This window comes from Armigeres subalbatus, chromosome 2 (assembly GCF_024139115.2).
Source record: "Armigeres subalbatus isolate Guangzhou_Male chromosome 2, GZ_Asu_2, whole genome shotgun sequence".
NCBI classification, from domain to species: Eukaryota; Metazoa; Arthropoda; class Insecta; order Diptera; family Culicidae; genus Armigeres; species Armigeres subalbatus.
In genome coordinates this window covers 198,341,073-198,355,140 of record NC_085140.1, presented here as the reverse complement: position 1 = coordinate 198,355,140, position 14,068 = coordinate 198,341,073, and the positions used below count along the sequence as shown (strand labels likewise).

At 42.0% G+C, this 14,068-nt stretch overlaps 1 protein-coding gene across 2 annotated transcripts in view; it reads right to left on the bottom strand.

The window, feature by feature from the left end:
• Window positions 1–4,474: 4,474 nt before the first annotated feature.
• Window positions 4,475–14,068, bottom strand: part of LOC134215720 (dendritic arbor reduction protein 1-like) — a 428,212-nt gene continuing 418,618 nt past the window's right edge. For both annotated transcript variants that reach the window (XM_062694849.1, XM_062694848.1), the window contains exon 6: window positions 4,475–4,671. In XM_062694849.1, coding sequence (XP_062550833.1) covers window positions 4,484–4,671 — 188 coding nt within the window. In that variant the 3' untranslated portion in view covers window positions 4,475–4,483. The remainder of the gene's footprint in view (window positions 4,672–14,068) is intronic.

Here is a 14,068-nt window from a genome sequence, read left to right as displayed (position 1 = left end):
GAGCGGCTACCTTCTACCAAAGCTGTGGCACCACCAACGAGCTGGGAACCGGCTTCATAGTGCTGGGAAAGATGCGCCAACGCGTGATTGTGTGGCAGCCACTCAATGCAAGGATGTGCAAGCTGAGGATAAAAGGCCGTTTCTTCAACTATAGCATCATCAACGTGCACTGCCCACACGAAGGGAGACCCGACGACGAGAAAGAAGCGTGCTATGTGCAGCTGGAGCAGACATACGATGGATGCCCACAGCAGGACGTCAAAATCGTCATCGGTGACATGAACGCTCAGGTAGGAAGGGAGGAAATGTATAGACCGGTCATCGGACCGGATATAGTCTGCATACCGTATCGAACGACAACGGTCAACGATGCATGAACTTTGCAGCCTCCCGCGGAATGGTAATCCGTAGCACTTTCTTCCCCTGCAAGAATATCCACAAGGCCACATGGAAATCACCTAATCAAGTAACGGAAAACCAAATCGACCACGTTCTAATCGACGGTAAATTCTTCTCCGACATCACGAACGTACGCACTTACCGCAGTGCGAATATTGAATCCGACCACTACCTCGTCGCAGTATGTCTGCGCTCAAAACTCTCGACGGTGATCAACACGCGTCGGAGTCGTCCGCCGCGGCTTAACATTGGGCGGCTACAAGACGGTAGACTAGCCCAAGACTACGCGCAGCAGCTGGAAGTGGCACTCCCAACGGAAGAGCAGCTAGGCGCAGTATCTCTTGAAGATGGCTGGAGAGATATTCGATCCGCCATTGGAAGCACCGCAACCGCTGCACTAGGCACGGTGGCTCCGGATCAGAGAAACGACTGGTATAATGGCGATTATGAGCTGTTAGTTGTGAAGAAGAATGCAGCATGGGCGATATTGCTGCAACACCGCACGAGGACGAACGAGGCACGATACAAACAGACGCGGAACAGACAAAACTCGATTTTTCGAAGGAAAAAGCGCCAGCAGGAAATCGAGACCGCGAAGAGACGGAGGAACTGTACCGCGCTAATAACGCACAAAAGTTCTATGACCGTTCATGTAAGGGCCACGTGCCACGTAAGGACATAAACGGGAACCTTCTTACAAACGAGCGTGAGCACCTGAATGGCGATATGGCAGACAACGGTGGCGGGATGGTAATGAACCTAGGAGCACCCGCGCAGGACATGCGACTTCCGGCTCCGAATCTCCAGGAAATCCAGGAGGAGATCGGGCGGCTGAAAAACAACAAAGCCCCTGGAGTTGACCAACTACCAGGAGAGCTGTTTAAACACGGTGGTGAGGCACTGACTAGAGCGCTGCACTGGGTGATTACCAAGGTTTGGGATGATGAGGTTCTGCCGCAGGAGTGGATGGAAGGTGTCGTGTGTCCCATCTACAAAATGGGCGATAAACTGGATTTAGCAACTACCGCGCAATCACATTGCTGAACGCCGCCTACAAGGTACTCTCCCAAATTTTATGCCGCCGACTAACACCAATTGCGAGAGAGTTCGTGAGGCAGTACCAGGCGTGATTTATGGGTGAACGCTCTACCACAGACCAGGTGTTCGCCATACGTCAGGTATTGCAGAAATGCCGCGAATACAACGTGCCCATGCCCACACATCATCTATTTATCGACTTCAAAGCCGCATATGATACAATCGATCGAGACCAGCTATGGCAGCTGATGTAAGAAAACTGATTTCCGGATAAACTGATACGGTTGATCAAGGCGACGATGGATCGGGTGATGTGCGTAGTTCGAGTTTCAGGGGCATTATCGAGTCCCTTAGAAACGCGTAGAGGGTTACGCAAGGTGATGGTCTTTCGTGCCTGCTATTCAACATCGTTTTGGAAGGAGTTATACGAAGGGCAGGGATTGACACGAGTGGTACGATTTTCACGAAGTCCGTCCAGTTATTTTGTTTCGCCAACGACATTGATATCATGGCACGCAACTTTGAGAGGATGGAGGAAGCCTACATCAGACTGAAAAGCGAAGCTAAACGGATTGAACTCGTCATCAACACGTCGAAGACGAAGTACATGATAGGAACAGGCTCAAGCCATCCACCACGAGTTTCTATCGGTGGTGACGAAATCGAGGTGGTTGAAGAATTCGTGTACATGGGCTCACTGGTGACCGCCGATAACGATACCAGCAGAGAAATTCGGAGACGCATAGTGGTTGGAAATCGTATGTACTTTGGACTCCGCAAGACGCTCCGATCGAATAGAGTTCGCCGCCGTACCAAACTGACTATCTACAAAACGCTTATTAGACCAGTAGTTCTTACGGACACGAGACCTGGACGATGCTCGTGGAGGACCAACGCGCACTGGGAGTTTTCGAAAGGAAAGTGTTGCGTACCATCTATGGTGGGGTACAGATGGCGGACGGTACGTGGAGGAGGCGAATGAACCACGAGTTGCATCACCTGTTGGGAGAACCATCCATCGTTCACACCGCGAAAATCGGAAGTAAATATCAAGTAGTAGATCATCAGCTTCAGCCCGTTATTGGCAAACCGAGTTGGCGAAGCTATTCCTGTTTTGTCTTTCTGACTGAAAAGCATCATCATAGGCATTAGAGTGGGGCGCAGTTGTATAGAAAAACGCAAACTTCATCCAATCAAGTGAGATCAAGGTTTTTCTTAATCGTTTTGGGACCCCAATCAACTGTGCAAAATATGGGCTCAATTGGTTGCGTCCTCGCTTTCCGCATCGCGTTTTAAATTTATATGGAGATTGGTATTTTAAATCGTACTTTTTAACATTTTTGCTTTTAGTGGCTTCAATTTATCGTCAATCACGTGACTCATTTCACGTGACGCATATAGTCTGAAAGATGCCGCAACATTTTGCTGAAGAAGGTACGTTGCTGGAACGTCTTCAAAAAATGTTATTACGCTTCGAAGATGAATTATTCGAACCATATGGAAGACATCAATGTTTCTGCCAGCACTACCAGGCCATATATGGTTGTTTGTAAGCAAAAACTTTCTTCATTCTTGACCCTATTTTAAAAGTTGAGAAATTATTCCGAATAACTCCAATTAGCATCCCAGCCTCATAAGATCAATGATTTCGAAATAACAAGATGAATGATTGGTCCATGTAGTTCGGCAGTGCTAGCAGAATAATTGAATTTTTTTTACATATAGTTTGAACAAGCAAACTTCGAAGGGCTATAACTTTTTTGTGGACATTCTAGCAACGTGCCTTAAGTTTATCTCCTTTAGTTGGAAGCATTTTTAAAGGTAGCCATCGAGCAAGCAAGTGCAGTGGGCGTTTATGTCGTCGGGAAAATAATAAAATATCTATCTTGTTTTCGGTGGCTCATGCGCATACGTAGCATATATAATGGTGTAAGGTTTCAATACAATAAATGTAAGATTTTTATACAGATGCTGTATTAAGGACAAGCCTTCCGAAATTCAAAACTGATTGTGTTTTCTAGGGCACCCCATTCAATACGGAAGCAACGCACAACTGACATTTTTATTATTTCAACTTGCTTGAAATAATAAAAATGATAGTTGTGCGTTGCTTCTGTATCGAGTGGGGTGTTCTTGAAAAAGCGAGTGAAATTTGTTTTGGATTCCGTGAGGCTTGCCTTTAAAACAATACATAACTGTAAGATTTCAATACAACCAACGGATGTATTCAAATCTTCCGAAATTGTATATGCCAAAATAGTATACAGTTTCTGTTAGGTTCTTATACATAACTGTATTAAAATCTGCCATCCGCTGGTTGGGTGATAGCTGATTTTTTGGCAAAGTAGAAAGTAATCACATTGTAGCGAAATAAGAAGGGCTACTTATGCCATCTATGAGTCATTTAGTTTCTTGATGAAAGTTAATCAAATTTTGTTAAGTGATGGCTTCGGATGAATCCGTCCCGAAACATTCCCGTTTTAAAACGCTCTTATCTATAAACTGCTATGAAGCCCGATATAGAAAAAAAAAAACAATCTCCACAAAAGAATTCCAGTAGGAAGCCCATTCCAGTTCTAATATGTCGCTGAGTCAGCTCAAAAATTCAACCCGCTCAGCAGGCGTCGACATAATCAACATTCGAGCTCAAATCAAACAGGTGCCAACGACGACGATCCGGCTTACCGAATGAATGCAAGATTGCCAGCTCAGCCAAAATCAATCGATGGGGAAATTATTGATCGGATGATGCTGATGGTGGGTCGTGATTAAATATTTACTTGGGAGAGATTTTCGAGATAGCTTGATGTCGAATTTTAAAACTAGCTACGGCTATTTTTGCTTCTTGTGATGTCGGGAGGAATTACTTCGGTTTTCACTTTCGTTCACAGGCGGCCTGCGGTGGATTGCGACGACTGTGTCCTATTTGCTTGCCCGTTCATGTGGGATGTTCTGCTATGGCAGAACCTCCGAATGTGGAACCTTACAGCTCGATTAGTTTAGTAGTTAGGAAACGATGATGCCTCTCTCAGGTCGCCGGTTCGGTTTACTTATTTTTTGGTAGATGCCGTTTCATGTGCAGCGCCAAATGGTCACTCCGGGCGAAGCTCCTCTCGCACACGATGCACTTGAACGGTTTGGCACCGGTGTGTTTGCGGTAGTGCCTCGTCAGCTCGTCGGACCGCGCGAAACGCCACTCACATTCGGGCCACTGGCAGGTGTACGGTTTTTCGCCTGTCGGGATGAGAGTGAAGAGAAAAGTCAAATATTAGTGTTTGCAAACAAGCCGGAGCGGGTTGAAAAGACGGTAGCTGCTGCCGCCTGGTCGGGGTTAGCTTTGCTAACCGCAGATCTCTTCGACATGGGAATGCACTTTTATGGTGTTATGGGGGATACCTCGGCACGTATTGAAATAAAAAACATAACCTCTTAGACGTGGAGCTGACTGATGGATTTATGTGAGCTCAAATGAAGTTTTCTTGGTATGTTGTCTATAATTTCGTTTTTTATTGTTATTATTATGACACACATTCTATCGTGTAGTATGAAAAACATTGCTGGATCGAGGCTTCAGCTAGATAAAACTGAATTTCAGTTTTTATAGTTTTGAAACACATATGTATATATACTCTTAGTATTGTTGCTCATTCCCAATTCGAACAAAATATTCTTTGACAAAAATAAAAATAATAATCCAATTAGTTACTTATCAGGTATTCAAAATATAATAAATACTCTTAATATTTTTGACAATGTGGGAAAGTAGTATTGGTACTTCATACTACTTGCCACATTGCCAAAAATGTTTACGTTATTTCCGTAAGGATTTAATTTACGGCCGTGCCCCGAAAGTACTTTAGTGAAATAATTCCCTTCCTGAGAAGAATCGGTAAGCGCAGAACCGTAAACCGATCGCTATTCATCTGTCAGCTTCGAACAAACAACAATGCAATTGTGCCAACTTCCATAGGCATCCTCAATATTCGCACGCGAGAGTTTGATTCATTGCACAAAATGCTGCAACGAGTGCGGGCGGACACGGAGGCTGCGTGTTTCGAATCTTGTATTCGCCACACCACATGGAGGCAGCACAGCAGTCAGCATCAGCGTATACATGCGCATGAGATGGCGAGATTTATGACTATTTTAACGGTTATGGTGGCTTTTAAAAAAGATTGCAAAATGCCTGACGTGCGCGACGGATGCAGTTTCTGTGGATAAATAGAGATGCGTGATGGAGAAATTAGTCGCGGATTCCGCCACCGTTTTTTTTTGTGGCGGCGGTTGAAGGTGAACTATCCGTTAATGGGCCATACGGGATGATGTACGGAAGCCGTGGGAATTGATCGTTGGCCGATTAGGAGGGGTGGATTCCACCAACTAACTGTTGGTCGTCGCTCGGAGAGGGAAATGAACTCGTTAAACGGCCTGGAGATTTGCGCGATGATATAAGAGACGAACCGTAGGTATGTGGTAGGTCGGCTGCGCTGTCATTTCAGGAATATAAACAACTATGATCTATGGCTTTACTTGATTGATGGCTAGAATAATAGAATATTTTACGATTAGGAGTTACTTAACCTGGTGTTTAGAACTATGTTTACAAGCGCTTAGAGCATATTTTATCTATTTTGTTAGTTGGACAACTTCATCGTATGCATTGTAAGAATCATTTGATAGTTGTGGGGTCATGTAAACCATTAGTCTTACAATTCTTGCTCATCTTGTCGTACATAGAATTACCATATTCTTACACAAATATTGTAGAACGGTTACAACAGTTTTACATACTTTTTATACAATGTCAATGGTTGAAGCTTACATTTGTTGTGTTTTGTGTTCATCGGTGTGGAGTATTCCCTCGACCTGCTACAGGAAGGAAAATTCAGGCTCAATGAAGACCACGGTCTTCGGTTGGTGTGAGGGTGAGATATATTCGTAATTGGGCAATCCACTTCCAGCGTGCATTGATGACACATATGCAAATATCATCCGTATAACAGTTCGGTTGCCAACATTTACAAGTGAATAGCAGGCCATGAGTTTGCCCCCCCCCTTCCTCGTCGGGCAACTAACGGAGTCTCATGATTGATAGTGCTGTCTAAAACGGATAGCTCGTTCGGCGGAACTAGGCCGCACATTTGGTGATCCTGCCAGATTGCTCCTGGTTGGAAATGGTTGTTTTGTAAGTATCCTGTGGGCGTGATTGGGACATTTTTTCTTCGGTTTCGACTTGTGATGTCGAAGGAAAGAGCGTCGATGTCGAAGACGCCCTAGAAGAGCGTCGTATTGAATAATTTGCTCATCGATTTCGACTTGTAATGCCGAAGATGCTCGGATTGAATGGTTTTCTCATCGGTTTCGATTTGTAATGTCGAAGACGCTCTGGAAGCGAAGACGCTCTGTATTAAATATGGTCTGCCGGATCGAATTCTATTGGTTTTGGATATATTTGCAAAAAAAAAGAAGGAATACAACTGGAAGATCATGAACATGAAATTATTGACAGTTCACAAGGCGCAGACGCTGGATTTATTTGTTTAGTAAATATGCATTCGCGTATTTTGAATTGAAAAAAAAAAAAATGATTGTTTCAGACATTGGTTTAGATGAAACATTTGATTTTGATAATGGGTGAGGTAACATGGTTATGAGGTTTGAAAATTGGAATTGGTTTGGTTGCAAATATTGAAATTAATATTAGATTAGAATCTACTTTTGGTTATAACTAGAGATTGTTTTTGATGGACTTGGTGATTGATTAGATGGACTTGGATTAGAATATTATTTGTGAAAACTGGATATGAATATAAACAAAATAGATACTGATACAAGATACATAATCATGCAATGGCAGGCATAAATAGACTTTCAATAAATACTGTGGAAATGCTATAGAACACGTAAAGAGTAGATCAATTACCAGTTGCAATGCAGAGCTATTGAAGAAAAAACTTGAATGTTTTATATGAATGTTTGATTTTGGTATTCCATTTGAAATTTTGAAATAATAAAATAGCAATATAGGATTTGCATTTCGGGTTCATACATTGGATTTGAGTATCGAATTGGAAAATCGTATTAAACGTATGGTTGAAATATTTGAATTCAAATTTGAATTAGGATGATTTTGAATATGGGAATTGAGTATGGATATTGGATATTGGTTTGTAAAATTAGTCATGGCTGATATTAAAAAAAATCGATTTAAATAGTTGTTTATGAAAATCCCAAGTCAATGTTTTTTTCCTTTTTCAGTAAGAGAAGATGGGAAATGTGAGGGTGGGATATATTCGTAATTAGGCAATCCACCGTAACGTCCGGCAAGGCATCCGCCCCTTTTATAGCCACGCGTTTTCTGGTTCAGCTAGCAGAAAACGGAGATACTGCATATGTCAGTGAAGATGTTACGGGAAGAGTTTTGCGTTGATGACATGATCACTCGAGTTGACAATACCGAAAAATGAACAAGGCTGGTTGAAGACACGATCGCACATATAATCTCCTCTGGGCTCTCGCGTTGGGTCTCTCTCTGACGAAAGGTTGGGTATGGAATCATGCCTTAGAAATTAAGAATTCAGCTGACGTTCTTTTACGAGACATATCAGCCACTCTCGTTGAACGGACCTGTTTGGTTGCACCAAGGGCAAAGCTTCTGGCCTGCCACTCCTGAAGTCCTAGCTTCCCTAAAAAACGGAAATCCGTAGCATTGCCACTGCGAGTCACCGCACCAAGCGAACTATTCTCGCTACGTTCGTCACTGTTTCACAAACTTCCACTGAATGTATTTTTGGTTGCTGACCGGATAACAGGCCATGGATGGCGGAAAGAAACGCCGAGGAAAACGGGTCAATCTGGAGGGATCACGCGAAAAACGAAAGAATAGAGCCAAGTCGGCCACCGATGCTGGAACGTTGAAAGAAAGACGCCCTTCAGTACCCCACAAAAGAACCTCGTCAACCAGTGTTAGTTTCCGTTCCGAGTGGCTATTGCAAGCCCCATCCAACTGCACGCTGAGAGACGCCTGGTACCGGAAAACATTTTGTTTGACCGTACAGTAGATCTGTTCAAATATCAAAAAGTTTCTTAAAGTCGACCGGTCAACTGATATTCACAATTCTTATGCTAAGATAAATTTCTGCTAGAAATTTCAGCTCAATTGGTTGAAATTTAAGTGTGCTTCAAATCGATTTAGTGTTTCGGCATGATTTTGCCCCCCTCTGGGTGGGATGAACGAAAATTATTGCAACAGCAACTAAATGAAAGCCATACCTATCCTCGAAAACTTTGTAGAACACTGTTTTGTAATCTTCAGATCTTCTATGTGTTTCAACAGATTTCGTCCTTCGAGATACCCAAAAATCAACATTTTTCGTTGATAAAAGGCCTGTGAAATCTACTTACAGATATTTTTTTTTTTGATTGAAGTTGCAGCTACACATTCATTTTAGTATAGCCCGATATTAAATCTTGAGCGAGTATCAAACAAAATTGAAGAAAATTTAGAAATGGATTCACATTTTACTTTGCTTAATTGATTACCTTATTACAAAGACTTGCACGCTGGCAAGCATTTTCATCGAACAAGTTGCTATTGCTTTTCAATGATCGCCATCAAATATTTTTGATTGGGACCTGAGATGTTGAGACAAAGTAATCATTGGTGACTTGGTAGAATGTCATTCAACCGTAACATCATCCTGCAACGACAAGCGTATCTGGTGTAGTTGATAGGGCGTTCGGCTGATAATCACAGTGTCATGAATCGAATCGCACAGAAATTGAACAAATTTTTGTTTGACAATTTTTATCATCTTTCAAACTTGAACGTACATGTTCATGATAGAATTAGAGGCGGAAGTACAAATTTACTATCTGTACTTTCGCCTCTAATTATATTATGAACACGTACGTTAATGTTTGAAAGATGATGTTAGTATTTTGAAATTCAATATCAAGAAGCAACAAACTCATCTCAGTTGTTATGACGTGGTTGATGTGACAAGCAGGGTTTCAACTTTTCGTTTCAATGAGACTAAAGCAAGCGTTTCTCGGGCCAAGGGAGAATCCTTTTTCGTTGTTTATGTTGAGGATCATCTTTCACCCATCAATATTTCTCTACAATTAGCCTTGGATGATAAACGAAAACCTTGCCTATTAGATGAAAATCTTTTTTCGTTTCATCACTTTTACCCACTCACTCACTTTTCGCGAGAATTATCGCAGAACAATTACAAAATTGTATGGCCGCACCGGGATTCGAACCCAGAATAGTAACAATAATAGTTGTAGGGATGCGCTTACTCTAGCCACATCACCACGCTATCTGTATGAAAGCATTAAGTTATTTGTTCTACATAAGCTACTACCATTTGCATTGAAGATGCCACGAAAAGACTCGAATATGAAAGAAAAAGAACAAACCAACATTTGGCGGCAATCGAAGTGAGCGAAAAATGGTTATCACTCTCCAGGCTGTTTTTCTTTCCCGAAAAGTGATTTCTCCCCGAAAATTTCGTGAGGGAGCAACCTGTGCTCCTGAGATTGAGTGAGCGATACGAACCCTGGTGACAAGCAATTGCTTTTGTCAGATTATTTTAAAAAATTTGTAAACAAAACTTTTGTTCAATTTCTGTGCGATTCGATTCATGACACTGTGATTATCAGCCGAATGCCCTACCAACTACACCAGATACGCTTGTCGTTGCAGGATGATGTTACGGTTGAATGACATTCTACCAAGTCACCAATGATTACTTTGTCTCAACATCTCAGGTCCCATCCAAAAATATTGGATGACGATCATTGAAAAGCAATAGTAACTTGTTCGATGAAAATGCTTGCCAGCGTGCAAGATGTGGTGCAAGTCTTTGTATTAAGGCAATCAATTAATCAAATTAAAATGTGAATCCACTTCTAAATTTTCTTCAATTTTTGTCTGATACTTGCTCAAGATTTAATAACAAACAATACTAAAATAAATATGTAGCTGCAACTTCCCGACAAATTCAATCCAAAAAATATCTGTATGTAGATTTCATAGGACTTTTATCAACGAAAAATGTTGATTTTTGGGTATCTCGAAGGACGAAATCTGTTGAAACACATATAAGATCTGTGCCGATTACAAAACAGTGTTCTACAAAGTTTGCGAGGATAGGTATGGCTTTCATTTAGTTGTTGTTGCAATGAATTTCGTTCATCCCACTCAGAGTTACGATTTTTTTAGGGGCACAATCATGCCGAAAACACTTGATCGATTTGAAGCACACCTAAATTTCAACCAATTGAGCTGAAATTTTCAGCAGAAGTCTATCTTAGCATAAGAATTGTGAATATCAGTTGACCGGTCAACTTTAAGAAACTTTTTGAATTTTGAACAGATCTACCGTACAGGCTAGCCATTCGCCATTGTCGCCATTCTGTCCCAACTCCTTCCTTGCGATGACAAATCATCGGTGAAGGATAATCCCACGCCCTACAAGAAACGATTGATTGTCGCAACCTTCCAGTCACTAGTTCATCGTTGCTTTTGTCTCAGTGACCCACTCCCACCGGTCTGTCGCATCGTGCCACCCTACACGTTCGGCCCCAACCGACCGACAGTTCAACAACGGAGCTATTTCATAAGTGAATACAAATTCTAAAACCAAATCCCGATTCTCTTTACTGACCACGTCCGAAAGCCTTCCTACCTTCTCGTTACGACCCTGGAATTTGGGCATCCCAAAAAGGCCTTTTGCGCCAGCTTCGTCGGTAGGCCTTTAGCGCCTGCCTCAGTAGTCTGGAGTTTTGACAATTTCCTCTTTAAGGATCCCGAATTTTATCCTCGAGTGCTGTACCAGAAGTGGTATCAATCTTACGTCGATTTTATCACAACTCGCAAAGAAAGTTCAGGAAACTTGGCTACATCAACACGTAGAATAAGAAGCTACCCTACTGCAACTGGTTCACCTCTCCAAAGGAGAATGCTCTCCCCAGGAGATTGTAAGTCGGTCTCGGGAGAGTCAGGTGAAAGACTCCTCCGGAATATCATCACTTCATCCCATACTACGAGATGGAATACTTTGCGTTGGCAGTCGGCTTCGGAATGTAACTGTTTCGCAAAATCGGAAGCATCTAATGTTCGTTGATCCACGTCATTCCCTCGTCACGTGAAGTGACACTCCGGACAACAAGTAGTCAAGCACCAGAGAACGTTTCTGGATCCGAAAGCTGTTGTGCAAAGTTCTTCACGAAAGTGTCACCTGCTTCCTAGTCGAACCCAGATGGTTAAAAGCGCTGATGACTGCTTCCTGAAAGGGTAACACCGGCACCGTCATTGCTGAAGGTCGATGTGGATTACTGTAACTAGTTTCTGGTTTCCTACCTTCATTGCCAGTACTCCATTAAAGTGCTTTGTTGCGGTATTCGTCTGCCTTGTAACGAAGGCAGTTCATGTTGAACTAGTCGCCGATCTCACAGCGGATGCATTTTTGGCAGCGTTAGAATGCTTCACTGGTCTGGTACTTATGAGGTACAATGGCTCGAATTTCGTAAGAGCAAAGCAGAAGATATGCCAGCTGTTGGACTTGTTCGAACAGTAACAATTCCAGAACGCCGTAGCTTGCAACGCACATAGGAGTACGTAGTGTGAAAGCGTGGCCAAAACTATGCTAATCATTTTGTCGGCTGTAAATGCATTCAATTAACAGCAAAAAAGTATTTTTTTGTTTTTGTGCTCTTTGTATTAAACTAGTAGTGAAGTATGACCACCGGCGGCGTCAGTAGTTGTTATTAGGTAGAGCACCACTTGGCTTTGGGAACTACAGCGTGCTTGCGACGAGTAGTGTCCTCCTCTGACTCTGTCATTGAGTATGATTTTTTTGTTAATTTTCATTCTTAAATTATTACTTACTAAGATTTCCGAAGATGTGCTTTGTTTGTTCACTTTGACCATATAAATTTGTCATCGGATAATGTTAAAGTCCCTGGATAATGTGTTGATATTACAATCAATGGAGCAGATCAGATAAATTCGTTGCACTTCAGCCGCTTTATTTCTTAGCAACCTTTTACATCCGAAAAATGCGTATACTTTTTATCAAAGTCCAACTCTTAATTGAAAGCGAACCATTTTATAAGCTTTGTCGCTAAAATCATAAATATTTATTCGCCTAGCTTTTCTTAGAAAACTTTACTATATTCAAATAAAAACAACTCACGATTGCGTGAGGATGCGTGAAATGTTTTTCATGGAGCTTATTGAGGAAACTCCAATCTTTCCAACGCTGACAATTTTGTTGCTTGATCGGGCTTGGAACCTAATTTAAAGTTTAATTTTGTAAAACATATTATTGTAAAAAAGGTAAAACAAAGCTAGCAATTAATATCATCATTTTGGATCACCTAAAACAATTTCAGATCGAATCATGCTTGGAAAGGATTTTACATACCCTCATTATTGGTACCTATATTGATTTTCATCTTAAAAATCAATAAAAACCCAGAAAACACGATAAAACATGAACATTTTTTCATGGACAGTTGCGATAAAACTAGCATGTAAATTATTATGAAGTTTTGGCAGCCAGCATTGCTCACAAGTAATCAATATTGATCCAAAAATCCCAGCGCAAGTTAGTATTACTATTTGAGAGTACAAAAGCGAAAAATAATATGGGGATATCTAAAAATATTGTTTTTGACTTTTGGCCAGGATTTGGGCTGAAATACTCCTTAGTGCAACGTCGCGAATCAAGTTCATGTGGGAAGCCACCGTGACGTGCTGCGTTGTTGTAGAACAAGATTCATACTGTGCTGACATCTGGGCATTTTCTGATACAGCATCCACTCACGGCTGAACCCGATTTGGATAATATTCCGAGAAAACGTTCCTACCTGCTCTTTACACGACTTACCTTTCTAACCTGCACAACCGAATGAAGTGGACACGCCAGCGTGATAACATCTCCGTTGGCCCAATGGTCTTGTTGATAAACGAGCTGCTTTCGCTGAATTTGGAATTTTAATCTTTTGACTGCCATTTTCCGAGGCTCTGACGATAAAGAATAAGGAAGAAGGAGGTAGAAAGAAGGAAAAAGGGAATAAGGAAGAAGGAAAAAGAAAGAAAAGGAATAATAAGTAAGTCCATTCTGACCTTTTGTCCCTTTCGGTTTTTTGTTACTTTCGACCTTTTGTTCTTTTCGACCGGCCCTCCTATCTTTTTCTTTCTGTCTTTCGACCTTTTGTCCCTAACACTAGTTCTACGTTGATGCATGGCGAATTCGTCACATTTCCCCGAGGTATATCCTGACATCAACCACAGGTCCAGAAGCTGCAGTCAAAGTTTGGCCAGCCCATCGAGCACTTTGTGGTTGCAGGATCTATGGCACGGTATGAGCTCACCGCAACCGTCAGAACTCAACCTTGGTAACGCGGTAACGGTTTGGTCAACGTGCAACCCGTTCAAACCGTTAGACATCGACAACGGTGTTGGTTGCGGCCGCAGACGCTACGAGGGTCTCCGCTACAGGCAAGTTGTTGTAGTATACAGAGGCGCATCCACGTTCCGAGTCGTGGGTAGGACAAATTGGAAATGTTGAATTGAGTCGATTTCTGGTATTAGCTCTAGGGTGTTACAAGCCTAGAA